Source organism: Mustela erminea, chromosome 1 (assembly GCF_009829155.1).
Source record: "Mustela erminea isolate mMusErm1 chromosome 1, mMusErm1.Pri, whole genome shotgun sequence".
Classification (NCBI taxonomy): Eukaryota; Metazoa; Chordata; class Mammalia; order Carnivora; family Mustelidae; genus Mustela; species Mustela erminea.
The window spans coordinates 87,126,494-87,147,714 of NC_045614.1; the positions used below are offsets into that span (position 1 = coordinate 87,126,494).

At 42.0% G+C, this 21,221-nt stretch overlaps 1 protein-coding gene across 3 annotated transcripts in view; it reads left to right on the forward strand.

The window, feature by feature from the left end:
• RFTN1 (raftlin, lipid raft linker 1) overlaps positions 1-21,221 on the forward strand; it is a 200,368-nt gene that overhangs the window by 83,224 nt on the left and 95,923 nt on the right. For all 3 annotated transcript variants that reach the window (XM_032332324.1, XM_032332306.1, XM_032332317.1), the window contains one exon: positions 21,005-21,113. In XM_032332324.1, the coding sequence (XP_032188215.1) occupies positions 21,005-21,113 (109 nt within the window). The remainder of the gene's footprint in view (positions 1-21,004; positions 21,114-21,221) is intronic.

Below are 21,221 nucleotides of genomic sequence, written 5' to 3' on the forward strand. Positions count from 1 at the left end.
GGGAGCCAGTGGGTAACTGAAGTAGGCTGCGGGGGAAGGGAAGGCAGAGTTGGATGGGAGATGCGTCTGATGGAGGAAGACAGGGGATTGAACATTTAGCCACAGAGGGACAGGGTGAAGGAAAAGGAAGAGTCAAGGGGCGCCTGGGTGGCTCAGTGGTTTAAGCCTCTGCCTTCGGCTCAGGTCATGATCTCAGGGTCCTGGGATCGAGCCCCATATCGGGCTCTCTGCTCAGCGGGGACCCTGCTTCCCCTTCTCTCTCTGCCTGCCTCTCTGCCTACTTGTGATCTCTATCAAATAAATAAATAAAAATCTTTAAAAAAAAAAAAAAAAAAAAAAAAAGGAAGAGTCAAAACAGGAGGCCCGTTTGACTCCGAGTGGCTGGGAAGGTTAACTGGAAGAGAGAGGGTGGGGATGGGGTGGGGCTGTGTCCTGGTGGGGTTTCCCAGAAGCAGATCCTGCAAGATCATCAGGGAGGTGTTCCCCGGAAGCCTCAGTTAGGAGTGGGACTCGGGACAGGGAAGGGAGGAAGCCATCAAGGGTACAGTGTCAGTCTCTGCCTGATTCTGCAGGAAGCGATGAGCCCACCTTGAGGCTGGGAACTGGCTTTCCTCTCCCAGCACCCAGCAGCCATTTGCCATGAGCTGCCTCAGACAATTCCCCGGTCTAGGACGCATCCCAGCAAGGCATTCCAACAGCCAGGGAAGACCGTGAAGCGTGCAGAACCTAGGGGGACGCACAGAGCCAGGACGGGTTTGGAGGGGACCTGGGTGGAGCATAGGCAGCGGCCACCACAGAAAGAATGGGAGTGATGTCAGTCTGGTTGCATGTGTTTGTGGGCAGTCGCTGGGGGACGAGGTCCATTGGCAGGTGTCTGCTGGGAAGTCAGGAGCCAGGAGAGAAGCCTGAGCTCAGGGAGGCTCTGGGGGGCTGTGGGAATCCCTGGAGAGCCCATGAGGACAGGCCCACTTCTGTGTTGCTGCCTGAGCCCAGCCCGTTGTGGTCCTTGTTCTCTCTACCAGATGCCTCTAGTAATTCTTAGAAGAGACGCAGTGGCTTGCGGAAAGCTGTGCTAAGTGAGCTGCTCAGTTCCAAATTGACCATATGCTTGGAGTCGGAGAAGTTTTTCCTCTCAGACCCATCAGCAGGCTGTACTCCCAAGTACTTACGAGCAGCACAGATTGCAGGATGAGTCAGCTTTGGCCGCCCAGTGTCAAGTGATGCAGTGAGAGACGATACTTTTGGCTTTGGGCTGTTTTATTTCCAGGAAAGCAAATATCAGAAAATGCCCAGCCTTTCCCCCTTATTCCCTTTTTGGGGCTGGGAATCTGAAATCCTGAAGACTGCCTTTTTCTTTTTCTTTTTTTTTTTTTTTAAAGATAGGGCTTGCACTCTCGGATGTCTCCAGGGCCCAGGACCTTGGGTGGGGGCTCCTGGGTGTCAGAGAACTGATACCTCACCCTGCCTGTTGTTGCCAGGTGTCACCAGATCTTGTACCTTTGTTCAAGAACAGCCAGAAATCTGGATTTTTATATGAAAACTTCTCTCTCTTTAAATGTGGCCTTACTTTTTTCAAAATACAGACCGCTTTGTTGCCCTTTTCAGATCCTGTGTGTTTTACAAAATGAAGGTTTGTGCCAATCCTGTGTCAAGCAAGTCTATCAATGTCATTTTTCCAAAAGCTGCTCACCTCGTGTCTCTGTGCCACATTTTGATATTGCAATATTTCAAACGTTTTCATTATTATTATATTTGTTATTATACACTGTGGTCAGTGATCTTTGGTTTTACTATTGTAATTGTTATGGAGCCCCACAGAACACACTCATATGAGACAGTGAATTTAATAGATAAAAGTGGGTTCTGGCTACTCCACCAACCAGCCATTCCCCCATCTCTCTTCCTTTCTTTGGGTCCCCCTATTGCTGGAAACACAGCAGTACTGAAATCAGGCCCATTGATAACCCTGCAGTGGCTTCTAGGTGTTCATGTGAAAGGAGGAATCGCTTGTCTTTCACTTTAAATCGAAAACTAGAAGTGATTAAACTTAGTGGGGAAGCCATGTTGAAAGCCAACATAAGCTGGAAACCAGGCCTCTTGCACCACACAGTTAGCCAAGTTGTGAATGCAAAGGAAAGTTCTTGAAGGAAATTAGAAGTGCTGCCCCGGTGAACACACGGATGATAAGAAAGTGAAACAGACTCATTGCTGATATGGAGAAGGTTTCAGTGGTTTGGAGAGAAAATCAAACCGGCCATAATGTTCCCTTAAGCCGAAGCCTAGTCCAGAGCAAGGCCCTGACTCTTTTCAATTCGGTGAAGGTTGAGAGGTAGGGAAGCTGTTGAGGACAAGTTTGCAGCCAGCAGAAGTGGGTTCATGAGGTTTAAGGGAAGCAGCCATCTCCATAACATCAAAGTGCAAGGGGAAGCAGCCAGTGCTGATGTAGAAGCTGCAGTGAGAGATCCAGAAGATCAAGCTAAGATAACTAGTAAAGGTGTCTACACTAAACAGATACTCAGTGAAGACAAAACAACCTTCAATGGGAAGATGGTGTCAACTAAGACTTTCACAGCTAGAGAGAAGTCATTGCCTGGCTTCCAAGCTTCAAAGAACAGACTGACTCTCTTGGTAGGAGGCAATGTAGCCAATAACTTTAAGTTGAGGCCAGTGCTCATCGACCATTCTGAAAATCCTAGGGCCCTTAAGAATCATGCTAGATCTACTTTGCCTGCTTTATACATGGGGCAACAAAGCCTGGAGGACAGCACATCTATAACATGGTTTACCAAATGTTGAGACCTACTGCTCAGGAAAAGAAGATTCCTTTCCAGATGTTACTGCTTATATTGACAAAGCACCTGGTCATCCACGAGTTCTGGTGTACAATGAGATTAATGTCGTTTTTGTGCCTGCTAACTCAACATCCATTGTGCAGCCCATGGATCAAAGAGTAGTTTCGACTTTATATTTAAGAAACACATTTCCTAAGGCTCTAGCTGCCAGAGACAGCGGTTCCCCTGATGGATCTGGGCAAAGCCAATTGAAAACATTCTGGAAAGGATTTACCATTCTAGATGCCATTAAGAACATTTGTAATTCAAGGAAACAGGTCAAAATATCAACATCAGCAGGAGTTTAGACGTTGATTTCAGCTCTCATGGATGACTTTGAGAGGTTCAAGGTTTCAGTGAGGGAGGTCACTGCAGATGTGGTGGAAATTCAAGAGAATTAGAATTAGAAGCAGAGGCTGAAGATGGGAGTGGACTGCTGCAATCTCACGATAAGACTAATACATGAGTATGGATGAGCAAAGGAAGCTGATCTCTTGAAATGGAAATTACCAGTGGTGAAGATACTGGGGAGACTGTTCAAATGACAACAAAAGATTGAGAATATCACATAAACTTAGTTGAGAAAGCAGCAGTTGATAAAGGGTTTGAGAGGACGGACTCCAATTTGAAAGAAGTTCTTCTGTGGGTGAAATGCTATCAAACAGCATCACATGCCGCAGAGAAACCATTTGTGAAAGGACAAGTCAATGGATATGGCAGATTTCATTGTTGTCCTATTTTAAGAAACTGCCCCAGCCACCCAGCCTTCAGCAACCACCACCCTGATCAGTCAGCTGCCATCAGCATCGAGGCAAGACCCTCCACCAGCAAAAAGATTAGGACTACCTAAAAGCTCAGATAATGGTTAGCATTTTCTAGTAATAAGTACTTTTAATTAAGGTATGTACTTTGTGTTTTTAAACATAACGACTTTGTACACTTAATGTACTATAGTTTAGTGTAAGCAAAACTTTACAATGGGAAACCAAAGAATTCGTTGCACTAGCTTTATTGTACTATTTATTGCCGTGGTCTGAAACCAAATCTTCAGTATCTCCAGGGCAGGCCTGTAACATTGTGCAGCCCTAACCTACCCCACTGGCTGCCATCTTGTAATCTTTAAGATTTCTGTATGATGCTTATTTTGGTGGAGTTAATCATTCTGCCTTTGAGCTGTCTCTTCTCCTTTCACCCACAGCAATCATTAGACTTCTTAGACTATCTTGTAATTATTTATATACGTCTTCCCACCCTTTCTCCTCCTTGCTAAATATTCTTCCAACTTTGGATTCCCATTACTTACTTAGAGTGCCAGGTGGTGAGTAGGTGTTGCTCAATAGAATTTTCCTGAATTGAGTGGAATAAAGCTATACCCTGGAATTTTGCTACCATCACTCTCAGGTCATAAATTCACTGCAAAACGGATCTGTCTTTGATTTACATATTTACCAGTACCAAAAGTGTATTTTGATAACGCAGCCACACAATATGGACCCCAGGGAATGGAACACACACACACACACACACGGGATCCTTTCATTGTCTAAATAAAAGTAATTTGCCACAGGGGTATATATACGTTATTTTTTACTTTTTTTTTTTCCTTTTAAAAAACATCCAAAGTATGGCCTTCAAAGGAAAGGAAATCTTTGTGGACTTAAGTGGAGTACAAATGCATTACATTGCCTTTTTTTTTTTTTTGCCTTTTTTCCCTTTACAGTCCACAAGATAACATGAGCATTTTCTTTGGCATTTGAAAAGGGCAGAATTGGGAAAGTACAAAATTATACTGGAACTGAAAAGAAAGTTCTCTTAAAAATTATAATTGAAAGTGTCCTCTTTAAGTGGCCTTATGTCTCTTCATGTCTAATTTCTACCAATTACTTTGGCTCTTGGGAGAATTACAGGGTTTCTAGAAAGAGGTTTCATAATTAAACGAAATACACAGGGGGTGGTCGCCTACGGGGGTGTGCCCTAGAAAATGCTCGCACACGAGGCTGGGGTTCAGCCCTGGAGCGTGCTGATTGTTGGAATCACACGTGGGGAAGAAAAGTAACACTGGGCGTAGCAGTGATTGACATGTGTTACGGTGGCGGAGAGAAACCACAGCAGCTGGTTTATTCCCAGACAGTGGAAATTGAGGAAGGTGAATTTAAGTTCTTTTCTTAAATGAGAACAGGGAATACGAAGGTGTCTGTTTCACATGGGGGTCGTTATTTTAGATTCAGTCATAAACAGGGCCCCCACTCTGGGCTCGCAGCTGCCCCTCATTGTTGGCGTGGTATCAGCCTTCATCAGTTTTCTCAAGCTTCCCGAGGTGTTTGGAGGACTTGATTAGCTCTCCTGGGCTGCCACTGTACCCCCCAAGGAGCTGTCCAGCATCACCGAGGACTACCTTAATTTATTCCTCCTATTTCCCATCTCACACTGGAGTGACACCCTTTTCTGGTGTGTTGAAGTATCAGGATTCACTGTTAATTATTGTGTTTGCACTTTCCAATCTAATATGCTGGTGTAAAGCCACATTCTCTTGGGGGAAGAGAATTTTTTTCACTCCACACCCGTAATGGCTTGCCTAGTTACTCTTATTCTCCACCTCCAAAGTGTCGGCCTTTGTCCCAGCGGAGAGAGCCAGAGAGACAGACATGCATGGTTCCCTGAAAGCTCATCCCCTGCCGCCCCCCACCCCGTTTTATAGCTGTCCTTGATGCCTATGTCTTTCCCCATGTTTTATTTTTTATTTATTTATTTTTGTCTCCTCTGAGAGAGAGAGAGAATTAGCATACTAGTGATTTCCAGTCTTTCCCCAATAGCTTAGAACGGCAGAGAATAGCAAGCAGGTACCAAAACGCAGAAGCACAAGGCACGACATTTTTTTGAAATTTCCTGTTGATCTTATGCAAATTCCACAGGACCATGAAATGTCTGTATTTGTTTAAAATAAAATAAATAAGGGCCTCTTCCTCCCACAGTCCACGCAATCTTTCAGTAACAATGGAGGATTTATTCTGTGGCATTACAGGTGGGCCGTAGGGATTCCTGCCACTATTTTGAGGGCCTTGTGCACACAGTGTAGGTAATTTAGTTGCAAATACTTTTACTGAAGTGTTAGATTTTTGTATTTTTATGCCTATTGCATATTAAATTTAGGAACTCAGATTGCCTTACTTTAAATATTCCTGGCAGTCTTTTTTGTCTTCTCTCTTCTTTGTCAATCAGACTTAAATTAGATTGTGTGTGTTTTTCAAGCTGAGAAAGGCATGGGCATTACCAGTGTTGGGTCCTGGAAAAGACTAGTACAAACTTAATCTTACAGGTTTCTCTATGAATGCAGCAGCAAGGGACAAGTAACTTTCAGATCCATATAAATACATTATCAGTGATTTCAGTGTTCTTAGGAATTTGATATAATGATTATCTTTATGTCTATCTAACTGTCTTCTATAATTTTTAAGTGGCTGAAAGATGGAGCCATTTTACAAAGAGGTAAATGCCATAAATACGATTTAGTGGAGTACATCATTTCATTTGCCTCCCATTCATCAACCATGAGTTGGAACTGAAAAATGGCTCCAAAGGCTTTAAAAACCAAATTAGTAACTTGTATTCATACAACACCTGTTTCTGAGGATCTGAGAGCACTTTTGCTTCACTTCTGTGTGTTAAGTCTTGTAATTTATTCTCACTGTGTCCTCATGATGGTTGTTTTTGTTGTTAATATTTGTTGAAAACATTATCATGTGTTCAGTGGAGGTTTCAGACTTAATTCTGTTTTGTAGTTGAAAGGTACCATTTTCTTGCCTTATCCCCCACTTCCCACTTCATACCACAGGAAATCTAGCCTGAAGAACTTACTAATGAAGCACCTGAGTGGCTCAGTTGGTTAAGCGTCTGCCTTTGGCTCAGGTCATGATCTCCCAGGGTCCTGGGATCCAGCCCCATGTCAGGCTCCTTGCTCACTGGAGAATCTGCTTCTCCGTCCGTTCCTCCCCCTGCTCACGCTCTGTCTCTCAAATAAATAAATGAAATCTTTTGTTTAAAAAGAAGATAATTATTAATGACTCCTTTAGTATTGAAGTGTGGGCAGGGTGAGTGGGACTGTGTGGTGGGTATGGGGCTTAAGTTCTATCTTGAGGCTCATGGCACAGAAATATACCATCTTTCAGCTCAGGAGCCCTGGAATTACAGAAGGGCCTTCAGAGAATTCCCAGATCCTCTGGGCTTTGCACGGTCTTCAGTCCCCACTGCTAGGTTCTGGAACCAGAGGTGTGGTTATCCCCAAACTTGTTTCAGGGCACTTTGACACTGCAAAGCATTTGGAGCACCCCAGTTGGCTCCTTTTGGGAGGCTGACTGGGTCTTGTCAGTTTCTGCACTAAAAAGTTCTATTCCAATGGTTCTGAGGTGCTTAGTGCATTATTTTTCCTCTGTTACCTATAACAACACCCCCTGCAATAAAAACCTAAAATATAATTATTAGGTGTCTGTGTCTTCTAAGGTAGTAGCCTTTGTTAGAATGAAATGAGCACAGTCTCTGCTCTGGGGGGGTTTATAACATACCCAACTTGTTGAAGTTTTTATTTTCAGACTTCTATAAAGTCCCCAAAATGGCTCTGGGAAGCAACCTGGATCTTAATGGGAACAAAAAGCCCACTTTTCTTGTGAAGAATATTTATATGTTTGCAGGCATTTCATAATAGGATTCAATATTTATGGCACCAGCCATAACAGCTCTCATCTATTTGTCAAGGCTGTGTCTGGCCAGCGTTCCCACTCATTGCTTCATAACGTACATTATCTTTACTTCTGAAAGCAAGATGAAAAAGACGAGACCTAGAACGGTCACTTACCCAGAGTCATGCTTTTGTTAATTGGAGAAGCCAGGATTTACATCAGGATCTGTCTACTATTAACACTGTTCCTTTCTCATTTTTTAACCATTAGGGTTAGGGGTAAGAGTGGGGTAGGAGTTCTCTGCCTATATAGTGTCTCAACTCTTGCCAGTTTGGGCTGGAATTGTCCTGTGCACCGTGGGATATCAGGCAGCACTCCGGTGCGCTACCTACCAGGTGCCAGTAGCAAACAGCACCACTGCTGCCCCTAACCCTACAGTTAATGACAGTTAGAATGTCTCTAGAAATTACCAATGTCCCCTGGCAGGCAAAACTCTTCCCAGTTGACTGGGCTAGTGTTAGGGTGTGCAGTAGGCATCCACCTTCATTTTCTTCCAAATAGCTGTCTTTATCAACAGCGTTTATTGCATTCTCCTGATTTTTATGATGGAATGAAATGGCACCTGTATCATCATTTGGATTTCTGTATATGCCCTAGTTAGTGCCCAATTCTTTATTATTCCTGTGATCACTTTATTGATTTTTGTGCTGTCCCACGCTATTTTGATTATAATAAGTTTGTTGCATATATTAATATCTATTAAGACACTGTTCTTTGTTTTCAAGATCTTAACAACTTTTGCGGGTTGCTTTTTCCACATAGACTCCGAAGTTATTTTCTCGGATTCCCAGTAAATTCTGTTGAAATTGTAATTACATTTACATAATCATTTGAAGAGAGTTTCCACCATGTGTTTTCAAGAACATATATTGTTGGAAGTAAAGTTTTTAGAGATTTGTGATCATTCTGAAACTTCTATGCATTTATCTAAGCCAGTATTACCAAAGTGAGGTACATACCCATGTTGAAATAGTACTGAGCTTCTGTGTATATTTATTTATGTTGACAAATTAGGAGAGAAATTGTGCATTACTAATATTGAGCATTCAGGTTGAAGGTGATGCCCTGGCTGGGTGCAGAGGTCAGGGGTCACCTGCCTATACAAAACAGGAGGGCTCCTGAGAGACTGGGTTCAGAGCAAGGCTTTCATTTGAAAACTCAGTGAAGTGGATTTGTGAATTGTTTCTAGTAGCTTAACCCTCCCGAAATATACACATGACTTAAAAAATTCCTGTTAGGTAGTTGAGGATTGAGGAAAATACCCCAGTAATGGGAACATAAAATCCTTCTGTCTTTGTCTCTTTCTTCCCTCTCTCTTTCCCTGTCTGTCTCTTCCTCACACACACACTTAGATTCACACACAGAAAAATGACCACACTAACTCCTCTCTCACTGTTTGTCGGAGCTTTCCTAGTGAGATTAAAAAAACACAAAACAACAAAACAAAACAAAAAATGCAATGCCTACCTATTCAGATCTGCGATAGGATAGCCAAAGATATTTGGACGCATCAAGAAGCCATTTTGAAATGTGGGTTAACTTCCACTGTTGTTAACAATGAATCTCATTTCAAGTGTATATTAAGTCTTGAAATATTAACTATTCATAATATGAACTTACTGTAATTATAATTTTAAAATATTGCTTATTTCAGTTGCTTCTCATCTTTTTAAAATTTATTTTGTATGTATTTTATATGACAAAAATGTAAGATATTGATACAGTGGTAGTCAGGAGTTTTTACGGACCTAGTAGGCGATCAAAAAATTTGGAGACTGATTTCATGAAACTTCTGGGTCACTTGGATGGTTCCTGAAGCAGTTAGAGTTTTGCTACTCAAAGTGTAGTCTGTGCACCAACAGCACTGGCGTCACCTGGGAGCTCCTTGGAAATGCAGATTCCCAGGCCACACCCAGATCAGCTGAATCGGAATCTTCATTTTAACCAGATCCCAATGATCTGTTTTCACAACCTGTTTTCACATTAAAGTGTGAGAAGAACATTAAGCTGTCCTTTCCTATTAGCCATGTGTAGCAATGTAAATGTAAATTCATTTAAGTTAAAATTAAAAATTCAGTTCCTCATGGGCACTAGCCACATTTTAGGTGCTTGGTAGCAACATGTGGCTAGTGGCTACTGTATTGGACAGTACAGATAGAGAACATCTCCATCATATAATTCAGTTCAAGGGTATAGGTAGGTAGATCGAGAAAAGGAAACAATGAATGAACTATAATTTGGAACATGTGCATTGAATGTAAGCAGAGAGGGGACTTCCTGTCACTCAGCTGGACAGAGCCTGTGCGAGAGTCCTCGAGAGCATTCATCCAGGGTTCAATTACTTACTGTTAGTTTTGTTCGCAGATAATGTGACTTCTGAAGTACTATCAGGCAGACCTGCTTTATATTCGGTGTTAGGTTTGTGATAAAATATTATTTGTGCATTAATACTAATATTAGTCCTTTTGGCATCTTTCAGGGTAAGTTAGGAACCTTACAGGATCCCAGAGAAAGCAGGACCCTGCCCCAGATCCCATTCCTTGGGGTTTTTCTCTTTTCTGTAGTCCAGCCTGGGGGGCATTGAAATTCTTTGACGCTGTGTTGCACAGGGAACGCAGGGGTAAGGCCTGTTTGTTTTCCCATCGCTTTTAAGATTAATGGTGAACTCCTTGGGGTTGCACTAGTCCCTGACGGTTTATCTACCAGACAGCTGGCTCTGACTGTAAGCAGTGAGACAGGATGTGGCAAGATTTCTCTAGAATAAACAGCAGTACTGCAATACTGGGTAGTGAGATGCCCACAATGACTGGCACGCACTTGGCAGAGCGCAGCTTCCTAAGAGAGTGTTTGGTTAGGGTATCATTTGCACAGTTCCCCAACCCCCATCATTTCCCAAATGTTCCTGGTAATACCAAACCCTTATCAACAGAAGTGGTGAATGTCTGTTGGTGAAAGAGGAAGAGAAAATCAGAAGAAAAGGCAGTGACCCATCTATGAGTTCATTCTTCTCCTTTCTACTTCTTACTTCAGAACTCCCCTGATAAACTGTAGAGTTAGGTCCTTTATTTAATAATTTGCTAGGATTTGTTTACTTGGATTTTTTTTTCCCCCTAAGCATTTCTTAAACTTCACTAATAGGGGATGTTTTTGACGCCAGCAGCTTCATTTTTTTTTTAATTTTTATTTTTTTGTAGATTTGTTTTATTTTGCAAGGGGAAGGAGTCATAAAATGATCGGAAGTCTCTTCCCCATTGTTCTGAGAGCATCTCTGGGGAGCAGCATTTACTCCCTTCCCCATCCTACCCCAACTCCCACCAATTGCAGAGATGGGAAATACCTAAACTCTCTCTCCCATCCGTCCAGTCCCTCCACAAAACCTTAGCTAATTACTGCTCTCCAAAGACATCCTTTGCCCCTTCTTCCATCCTACACAATGCCACGTGCCTCATCTTCCTCAAGTCTGTATTTTAGTGTCTTCTCTTATCTAAGACCATCCATGGCTCCCCTTTCCCTCAGAATGAAGTCCCATCCTGCAGGGGCACACCCCACCCTTTCTTTCTGACCACGGTTCTCACTTCTTTCTGCCCACTGTAGACACATCACAGGTCCATCCTAATAGCAGATTCATCCAAATGTTCGCCGGGCTCTTGTGTACCGGTCCTGCCGATTCTGATAGCCGGTCCTCACCTTTTACCAAACTTGACCGTTTATTATTTCCATCCTGTAACTCATGGTTTTTTCTGTCTCTGTCCTTACTAATCTCTGTTCTCAGTGCCTGGAATAGCCTTTTATCCATTGTCCCATGACTAATTTCCATTCAGCTTTAGGCTCAGCTGACACACTTCTTGCTTTTTAAAAGATTTCCTGATCCCTGACACTGAAAGTAATTGAACTCCCATAACGCTTCCCTTTTTATGGGGTTTGCATACAGTAGATAGCACTTGGATAGTTAGATGGCCATCTTGAAGGCAGGATCTAACATAGTACCTGACATGTATGTGGTCAGTGGTCAAGAAGGTGCTAAACAGATGAATGAAGACATAGACCTTTTTATTGTCGTGAGTTTTACGTTAGTTAATGAAACTAGAAAATGCCTTTTTTTCTTTCCTTGACAAAACTTCAGATCTGTAGTTCATATTCCTCTCTCCTACTACTTAGAAGGAAAAAAAAAAGCTATTCTGATTATTCTACTTGAACTTGGTATTGCCTTGGGGGAAATATCTTAAAAATCCTTCCTGTTTCCCAGACATAGAGAATTTGTTTCTGTCAACTGACATTCAGTATTTTTTTTTTTTTTTCTGTTTGGAGAAGTGCCTAGTAATCTAAGTTGGAGTTTACCACCATTTCTTTCTGATTATTCCTAAGTGAAGCAAAAATAGTTTTATTGATGAACTGCACATCCTCTCCTTTCTTTTCACAACTCAAGTTCAAACTGGGCCTGGTGTCCTGGGAAAGAGGAGATGTTGTTTAAACTCATGGTCTTTGAAGTTGTCGAAGGGGTTTATGAGTTGAAGAGAGATCTGTTACATGTTTATTATTTAAAAGTAGTGTGTATGGTAGTATTTATTCACATGTTTATTTTTTTTAAGTATCATTTATAGTAGTTTTTTGACAGGCATTTATTTTTTAGTAGACTGATTTCAGATCTGCTAGTGAAACCAAAATGGGTTTTTAACTACTTGGCAGTTTGTCGGTATAATTTGAGGATTAACCCTCTTGCCTGTGTTAATTTTGAATATTTAAAGTACTCATAGACAGTAGGGTCTTTGCTAGCAAACATGTTCTTTCAAAGGCTTAGCCCAGGGTTATGTCCCAGCCACTGAGGAACTGGCACTGGCCATGATCCTGGGTTATCCGGGAGCACAGAGGGGAAGAATCTGCTGAGTCATTACAAGGCATGAACTATCTGGGTTGAGTTTATGGGTGGCTATTCTGATTGTAATTCACTTAGATAATCTGCTCACTCTTATCTCTTCCCTGAGATCCAGCCTTCTGTGACTCACAAGGTAGCTGCTGCTGCTGGGGCTCCTTCTTTTTTTTTTTTTTTTAAACATATAATGTATTATTAATTTCAGGGGTACAGTTCTGTGATTCATCAGTCTTACACAGTCCACATGGGAGCTTTGTGCATGTAGCCAAGAGGCCAGAAACTGGTGGCTGGGAGGTCAAATTCAATCCCAAGAGGTTGGCCAACATAGCAAAAAACATTGTCTAGAGCCAAGATTTTGACAGTTATGGCTGACATAAACACACGATTTAATGAATTCTTTAAAAAAAAAAAAAAAAAAAACTAGAAGTTTTGGCCATCCTGGCCTGGAATCGCTAGCGATGGCTGGGATGTAAACTGCCCAGGTTACCAAGGTTTCCACTATTGCCACTGTCTCCCCGACACTGTAGTGAAGTGGCATCTACTATTGAACGTCGCTCCTACACTGTGACTTTTCTCATGATGGAGGCAGGTTTTCTCCCATCTGCATTGCTTTCAGGAATGGCATTGCAAGAGGGCATCTGATAGGATTCTGTGTTCGAATGAAAAGCAGAGAGAGCATATTTCTCCGCGAACATGAAGACCATGCCTGTATCTCTTATATGAGAACAGAGTGTCCAGATTATGTATTTTGGTCAAAAAATATCTTCTTCCACTCACTGCCTGTGGGTCTTGGAGTTTGCATCCCTGGTGTGACGTTCTGACCCTCTGGCCCCCTGGGGAGTGACTGTATAACCCTTGGCAGACATGACTGTTGTAATGAGCCCAGTTCTGATTTACCCTGTTTTTACACTGTTTTTATGACAGTTCATTTTTGTGTGTGATTAATGAGGTCACCACGACACAAAATAGGTGGTCTTCTCTTATGATCTTAAACAGCTCCCACATCTGTGGCCAGTTACGCTGACATCTGAGGTACTTCAGTCTAGGGGCTCTTTGCTCTCCTGCCCTACAATTAAGAGAGGTTTGTGCACAAATGCTCAGTGTCTAAATCTCCTTTTATGTGTTTGTTGTACAAGCATTTTTTTTTTTTTTTTTAAGTAAGCTCCATGCCCAGCTCCAAGCCCAACGCAGGGCTTGAACTCACAAAAAATCAAGAACTTGATCTTGAGATCAAGACCCGAGCTGAGATCAGGAGGCAAATGCTCAACTGAGTGAGCCACCCAGGCGCCCTGGGTTTCATTTAAATTTCATTTAAAAATTTCTATTCAGTTTTGGCCCGTTTATAAGAAGTCAAATAAGTGAGGGCTCTTTGGGATGATGAGAAAGTTTTGGAAATAGTGGGAACAGTTGTCTGGCCTTATGAATGTGCTTAATGACATTGAATGAACACTTAAAAATGGTTAAAATGGTAAATGTTCTATTAAGTGTGTTTTAACCACAATAAAAAAAGTAAAAAGAAGTGTGGAGACAAGAAGTTGGATATACTTTTGAGTTTTTCTGACCAAAAGAGGCATAGAGAAAGGTTCTCATTCTTATTTTATATTTCCTCAATCTCTGGTCTTTTTTTTTTTTTTTTTTTTGAAGGTTTCTTTTCTTCTGAGGTTATAGGATTCTATACTTTTGGTCTCTACAAGTCATTCTCTCTGTTTTCTCTTTCCATGGACTTGTTCAGTTCTTGCCCAGGGAAAATCTGGACAGTAGCAGATACAACATACCCAGCCTGGTCTGTGGTTCTTCACTCTGACCACACATTAGAATCACCCATGAGTTTCCAAAGCCCCTTTGCCCGGGCCATACCTAAAACCAATCAATCAAAATTTATGAGAGCTCCCCAAGTGCTTCCAAAGGGGAATGCAACCAGGGCTAAGGATGCCTGCCCTGTGGGAAGCCCTGTCTGATTCACAGAGCCCAAGGTTTCTCATTAGATTGTTCCAGTGCCTGAAGTTGGGGCACATCAAAAGCCACTTTCCTTTTGTCCTCCAGATTCAGTTATTTTAGAAATTGCAGTGATGTGATTTGAGGGGTCTCTGATAGGAAGAGTATAGTCAGGCAGGGGTGGAGGGATGGATAGTTTTGTCTAGAGACACTGACTCAGAGAATAAATATTACAGAGTCAAAACAGTAAATACTTATATCCAAGAAAAGTAGAATGCCTTTCTTGCTTTTTTAAAAATAAATTTTATTTTGGAATAATTTTATATTTAACATAAAAGTTACCAAAAAATTACAAAGAATTCCTTTATGCCCTTCATCGAGTTTGTCTAAGCATTAGTTCTGATGTTACCATGGTAACTTTGTCAAAACTAAGACATTGACACTAGTACCTTACTGGTTCAGTAAATTGTGGATTTTATTTGGATTTCACCAGTTTTTCTATTAATGTCCTCTTTTAGTGATGGGACCCAGTCCACATTTAGTTGTCATGTTGTGGTGGCTTTTTAAAACTTAACTGTGCTATGAAGTCTTAGCTACTTCTCCAGCATCCTAAGCAGTCAGGACCTCCATGTTTATGTGCCTTGTCATTACGTTAAGAATTTGAATTTGTTTTGTCTTATGTATTCTTGGCTTTCAGCACATCACATCTCAGGAGTATCCTTTTTATTCCTCTTCCTTTCAGAAAATCCCTTTGGAGTGGAAATAACCCCCCCTCAACTCTCCAATGCTGCATCCAAGTGGGGGATTCAAGATGTGAGAGGGGTTAGAGCTCTTTTCACTTAATTATCGCTCAGGTGGTTTTTGAGAAATGACCTAGCGGCATGAAGATGTTTTTATTTTTTCAAGGAATCAAGCTATATAGGACCCAAATCAATGGATTAATTTGATAATTGACCCATTTTAATCATAATATAAACAGATAACTTTGCATTTTTTCCATAGGATGGACTAAATCCAATTTCCCTTTGGGGATTTCAAGACTATTGGTAAACTGAGGAGAAGATTATGAGTCTGTTAATTGAAAAAGTTGACAGGGTGGCCCATACCTTTGCCCCTTGACATGCTTCCTGCCTTTTACTTTCAGGACAGACTGCATGTTCTGTTTTTCTTCCTTCCTCCCTGGTTATTCCTTCTCCTTTGGGATTTCTTCTCTTTTCTCCCAGTGTCTTCTTCATGGTGGATGGTCCCAAGGGTCAGTCCTTGACTATTCTCTCTCTACATTAATTGAAATCTCACCCAGTTTTTTTCTTTAATACCACCTGAAAGCTGATGGCTCTCAAATTCATATCTTCAGCTCCTCTCCTGAAATCCAGATGGACTATGTATTAAACTTTCTACCAGACATCTCTAATTAAAGGTCTGCTGTGTAAGTCAAATTCAACACTTCTGAAACTGAGTTATTGACTTTCTTCCAAAACTGTGCTACCCACAACTTTCCCCATTATAATTGCGGCAACTCCATCCAATCTACCAGTGGCCAGGACAAAAATTCTCAGTCATCCTCATCTGCTTTCTTCCTTCTAGACCCCATGAGGAAGTCTTGAAGTTTCCACCTTGAAAATATATCCAGAATCTAGACTTTATGACTGCTGCTACACTGCTAAAAACCCACTTTGAGCCATCATCATCTCCCTGCTGGACCACTGAGTTAGTCTCTTAGCTGCCTCCTATAGCCGGAGGGAGCCTTGTAAAATAAACCAGATCATGTTACTTCTCTGTTCAACAGTCTCCAACTTCCCAGTTGGAGTCTCCAGGCTTCTTAGTGACTTTTCAGCCTTGTCTTCCCTTCCTCGTCTGCCCTTTATTCACTGAGCTTTGGCCTCAGGGCCTCTTTGTATTATCTTGCCTAGGACCTTTGCACTGGCTATTCCCTCTGCCTGGAAGCTGTCATCCTAGATATCAGCATGGCCAGCTCCTTCAGTTCCCATAGGTCTTTGTTCTAAATGTCACCTTCCTGGTGAGGCCACCCAGACTACCCCATTAAAACGGCAGCTTCTAAGAGCACCTGGGTGGCTCAGTTGGTTGGGAAGCCGAATCTTGATTTTGGCTCAGGTCATGATCTCAGGGTCCTGGGATGGAGCCTTGCATCAAGCTCCGCATTGGGCTCCATGCTCAGCGGGGAGTCTGTTTGAGGTTTCTCTCTCCTTCTCTCCTCCTGCTCATCCTTTCTCTCTCCCTAAAATAAATAAATAAATCTTTAACAACAACAACAAAACTGCAGCTTCCCCTCAAACACTCCTCCTGATTCTCTTCACCTTGCTCTTTCTTTTTTCTTCTATACTTATCCCTGCTGAACATAATGTTATATGCTCATGCATGTTTATTTGTTTTTGCCCATGCACCTCCACTAGACTGTCAGCTCCAGGAGAGCAGAGATTTTTGTCTGTTTGTCTATTGATATATGCTAAAGAATAGTGCCTGGCATATAGTAGTAGTTATGGTCAGTATTTCTCAAATGAATAATTATGAACTGTGAGGAGTGTTTGGAAAGTAAAGATGCAATTATAGATGATAGTCACTAGGTCAGCAGTGGCTAATGTTTGCTGAGCCCAGACCTCTTGTCATGCCCTGTGCTAAGGACTTTACATGTTTTTATCTTACTTAGTTTTTACAAGGATTCTAAGAGACAGCTACTCATAATATTCCCATTTAGCAGTGAAAGAAACCAAGACACCAAAAGTTTATAGATACTGTCCAGAGTCACCTAGAGGTAGTTTAAATTGTCCAAAGTGAACTAGAGGTGTATCATTGACCTCTAGTTCTCATTGATCCCCTTCTAGTTCACTTTAGCACCTGTAGCCTATAAATGGCAAATCTGGAGAAAATTAGGGAATAGGCAATGGAGGGAGGAGGTGAAGCTTATGTCTTTGTTAGCAGTACTCTTCTCAGAGTGCTTACATTTAATTTCAGAGTATTTGGTGTTAATTTCCAGATGAGGGAGGCTTTTGGTAGTTAATCCTGCATCTCCAGAATTTTTCTTTTTGCATAATCCTGCATCTCCCTCCTTTTTCTTTTTCTTTAAACCCAGATCTCTCTGTCCTTTCCAAAAGTGGAAGCCATCACAGCTTCATTCGAGGGCAAGTTTAGTGGCTTCTCATTTCTTTTTCCCAGAATAACACAAGGACATGGACTTCGGGGAAACACAAGTGGTGTTTCCCCTCTTTCGTAGGAGGGTGACAAATGCCTCCTCAGCTGAGAGTTTCATGCCAATGCTTCTTCCCTGGGGACTTGAATGACTGCAGAGTATCTATTCCCTCCTGAAGTGATCCCTTAGAGGGCTACCCCTGGCCCCTGAAGCCACTTCTGTTGGGTGTCTGCTTCTCTCACCCAAGGTGGTCTTGACCCTCAGAGACAGGAAACCTCATCACCTGTCAGTGACTGCTCTAGGTGTTCTTTTTTTTTTTTTTTTTAAGGTTTTATTTATTTATTTGCCTGGGAGAGAGAGAGAGAGAGAGAGAGAACGAGAGCAGAAGCAGGCAGAGTGGCAGGCAGAGGCAGAGAGAGAAGCAGGTTCCCTGCTGAGCAAGGAGCCTGATACAGGACTCTATCCCAGGACCCTGGGATCATGATCTTAGCTAAAAGAAGCGGCTTAACCCACTGAGCCACCCATGTGTCCCCTCTCTTTGTTCTGAGTAGATCTGTGGGCCTGGGCCTAGCCATGGTCACCAGTGGGAAAACACGAACCTGCCTTGTCTTCCTGCTCAGCAACTGCTACTGTTTTTCTGTGCTCTGCAATAAATTGCCACAAATTTAGTGTCAGAAAACAACATGCATTTATTACCCTACAGTTTCTGTAGCTCATCTGGGATCTTTGCATCTGGTCTCCATCAGGCTGCAGTATAAGTGTTGGCTTGGGCTGTGATCGCAACACAGGCTCACCAGGGAAATAAATATCTGTTTTCACTGCTCCCTCAGGTTCTTTGCAGAATTCATCTCTTTGCAGTCATAGAATTGAAATCCCTGTTTCTTGCCAACTGTTGACCAGGGGCTGCCCACAGTTCCTTGCCACGTGGCCCTTTCATAACATGGCAGCTTGCTTCTTCAAAGTCAGCAAGAAGAGTATGTGGCTCTGGTCTGCCAAAATGGAGCCTTACAGTGTTAACGTAATCCCAGGAGTGACAGCCCATCCTCTTTGCCGTATTCTGATGGGTTAGAAGTGAAGTGCAAGTCCTACCCTCATTCAAGGGGAGGGTTTGTACAACGTCATGAACACCAGCAGGAGGAGAATATTGGGAGGAAGGGTCACCTTGGGTGTGTTCACCACAGCAGCCTGTTTACTGTTGCTAAATTGTGGAGCTAATTCCTAAAGGCAAGGGAAGACTGATTAGTTGCTCATCTATTCCTTCAGCAGATATTGGATTTGCTTTGCCAAGACTATGGGTCAAGATGTGGTTTTTCATGTTTCATCTAGAATATTTGTAATAATGCTTATTTTTATAGATATTTTGTGCTCCTTTCAGTTCAGATGTAACTGAGTAAATTATCTGATGAAATGAACCAGAGATGCCTTCCTTCCTGTAGTACTTCTTGTTCTAGCACCAAAGGTGGTAGTTACTAGATCCTATACCAAAGATTATTTCTTATGAACCTGGGTTGTAAGTTGCTTAAAGGCAGACTCCATTCACTTTATGAGTGTTTTACTGAGTGGATATGGTGTCGACTTATTTAAAATGATCACTGGTTTTCAAGCTACTCATTTAAAATCTCAGTGGGTGTTTATAAATAACCTCTCATGGTCTGACATTTGTCTTCATGTGACAGAGAAGCTGGGATTTCATATCTTAGAACACCTCCTCCCACGCCTGTCTTCATCGTTTGAGACCTCACAAACACCCATGACAGCATGTCATGACCAAGTCTTTGAAAACTCTAAAATCTTTTGCTTTAGTTCCCCTTAATATGTGTTTTGTGTGGGGGTGGTAGGGGATGAGAATGTGAGGAAAAAACGAGAGCTAGTATCTAGTCTGACAAAGTTTTAATGCAAGAAGGCTCAGGCACAGAACTGGTTTCTTCTTTTGGTGTAGTTTATTCCAATTTGACCAGTTTGGAATCAATTTATTCTTTTATGTTTTGAAAGTATGTGCCTCAATCCCTACTCCTGAAAGGATGAATTAGGAGGGAAAATAAAATCAAGACACGCTATTGACGTTTGCTTACCCGATCACAGTTGCACACCTGGGAAAAACCAAATCCTCTTTAAAATTTTTTCACTTTCAGATTTCATATAAATCATACCCAGAGGGTTAATGGTAATGTAAGTTGCTTTTAATGATATATAAGAATCTTAGAAATTCATTTTTAAAATATAACAAATATGCATATTCAGAAACCACTTATTTGGTAGGATACATGTGTATGAGTTCGGTGTGAAAGTGCCCACTTTAAGAATTTTCTGGCCACACCTGCTCTTACAGGGGCTGGCATGGGCCCCTCTTTGGTAGAGCTCCTCATAAGTGGGCCGAGAGAGCCCTGCTCACCCCTTGGCCAGTGGGGTGTGGCTGTGCTAGTGCTGGAAACCCCGGACAGAGCCCAGAATCTTGGTCCCTCAGTCCCGATCCCCGTGACTGGCTAGCCAGAGAGAGAGCGTGCATGCTGTCATACACTTAACAGCAATCCATTTCCTCTTGCCTTATGCCTGGCTGGGTGGGCCAAGGAATCACCTTCCATTTCAGATACTCGTGTGGCTTTCAGGAGTTCCTCATGCCCGCATAAGCGTCATGTAGGAGTCCCTCAAAGGGAAATGGTGGGAGTTCCTTCTGGTGATCACTTCCTACTGGCTCTCCTGAATGCACAGAGTGTCCCATCATAGGCACGAGGACATGGTGGGAAAGAGGGAAGCAGCAGCGCCACCTGTGTGGGGACACGGCTGGGCCATGCTGGTCGGCTCTGTACCGACCAGAACCCTGCAACTGTTTGCCACAAATGACCTTTATACCCACTCTTTCCCCAGGACTTCAGTTGCCTTATATTCTTTCTTTAATGCATCTTTAATTTGATGAATTTTGCCAGATTGCCTTCTGTAAGGGTTGAACCTTTTAAAAGTCTCTTTAAATTAATTTTAATTTCCTAAGTGCTATTAGAATATATTCTTTTCAGAAAAAGGGAAAAAAAAATAAGGATATAGCCCCTAGATCCAGCTCCCATGCAGACCATCTCCGTCCCCCAGAGGTAGGTGCTGTTAGTGGTTTGGTGTGTCTCTTTGTCTATGCCTTGTCAGATATTAACCCATGGGAAATAAACATTATAGGAGTATGTGCATGTTGTTTAATGGATAAGCTATACTGTCCTAAATTTCTATAATGGTATGTTTTCCTTGATACTATGTATAAGTCTTTCCATGATGTGTATAATTAAGTAAAATATATATATATGTATATAAAATTTGAGTTTTATTATAAATTATTTTTCAGCAGTGCTTTTCGACATTTACTTTCAGGAAAGATTTGGGGGTTTCATTGAATACCCAACAATTCATATATATATGAATATATATCATAAATATATGATATATACATATATATAATATATACATATATATAGTGCAAAATCTTTATGTGTTTTTTTCCTCTCTTCAGATCTCAGAAAAGTGATCTTCACAATGAACGCTACATCTTGGAATTAGATCGCTGTTCCTCCTTAGACCACCTGACAGGCCAGAAACTCATCCCAGAGTTCATTAAGAAGGTGAGCCCTATGGTCAGAGGACAACTGACCAGGTTTGCAGTGCGAACTGGTGTGGGATGGCTTAGGGCAGTTCGGCCATACTCCACAGGCTGGGGTAGGAGCCAGGGA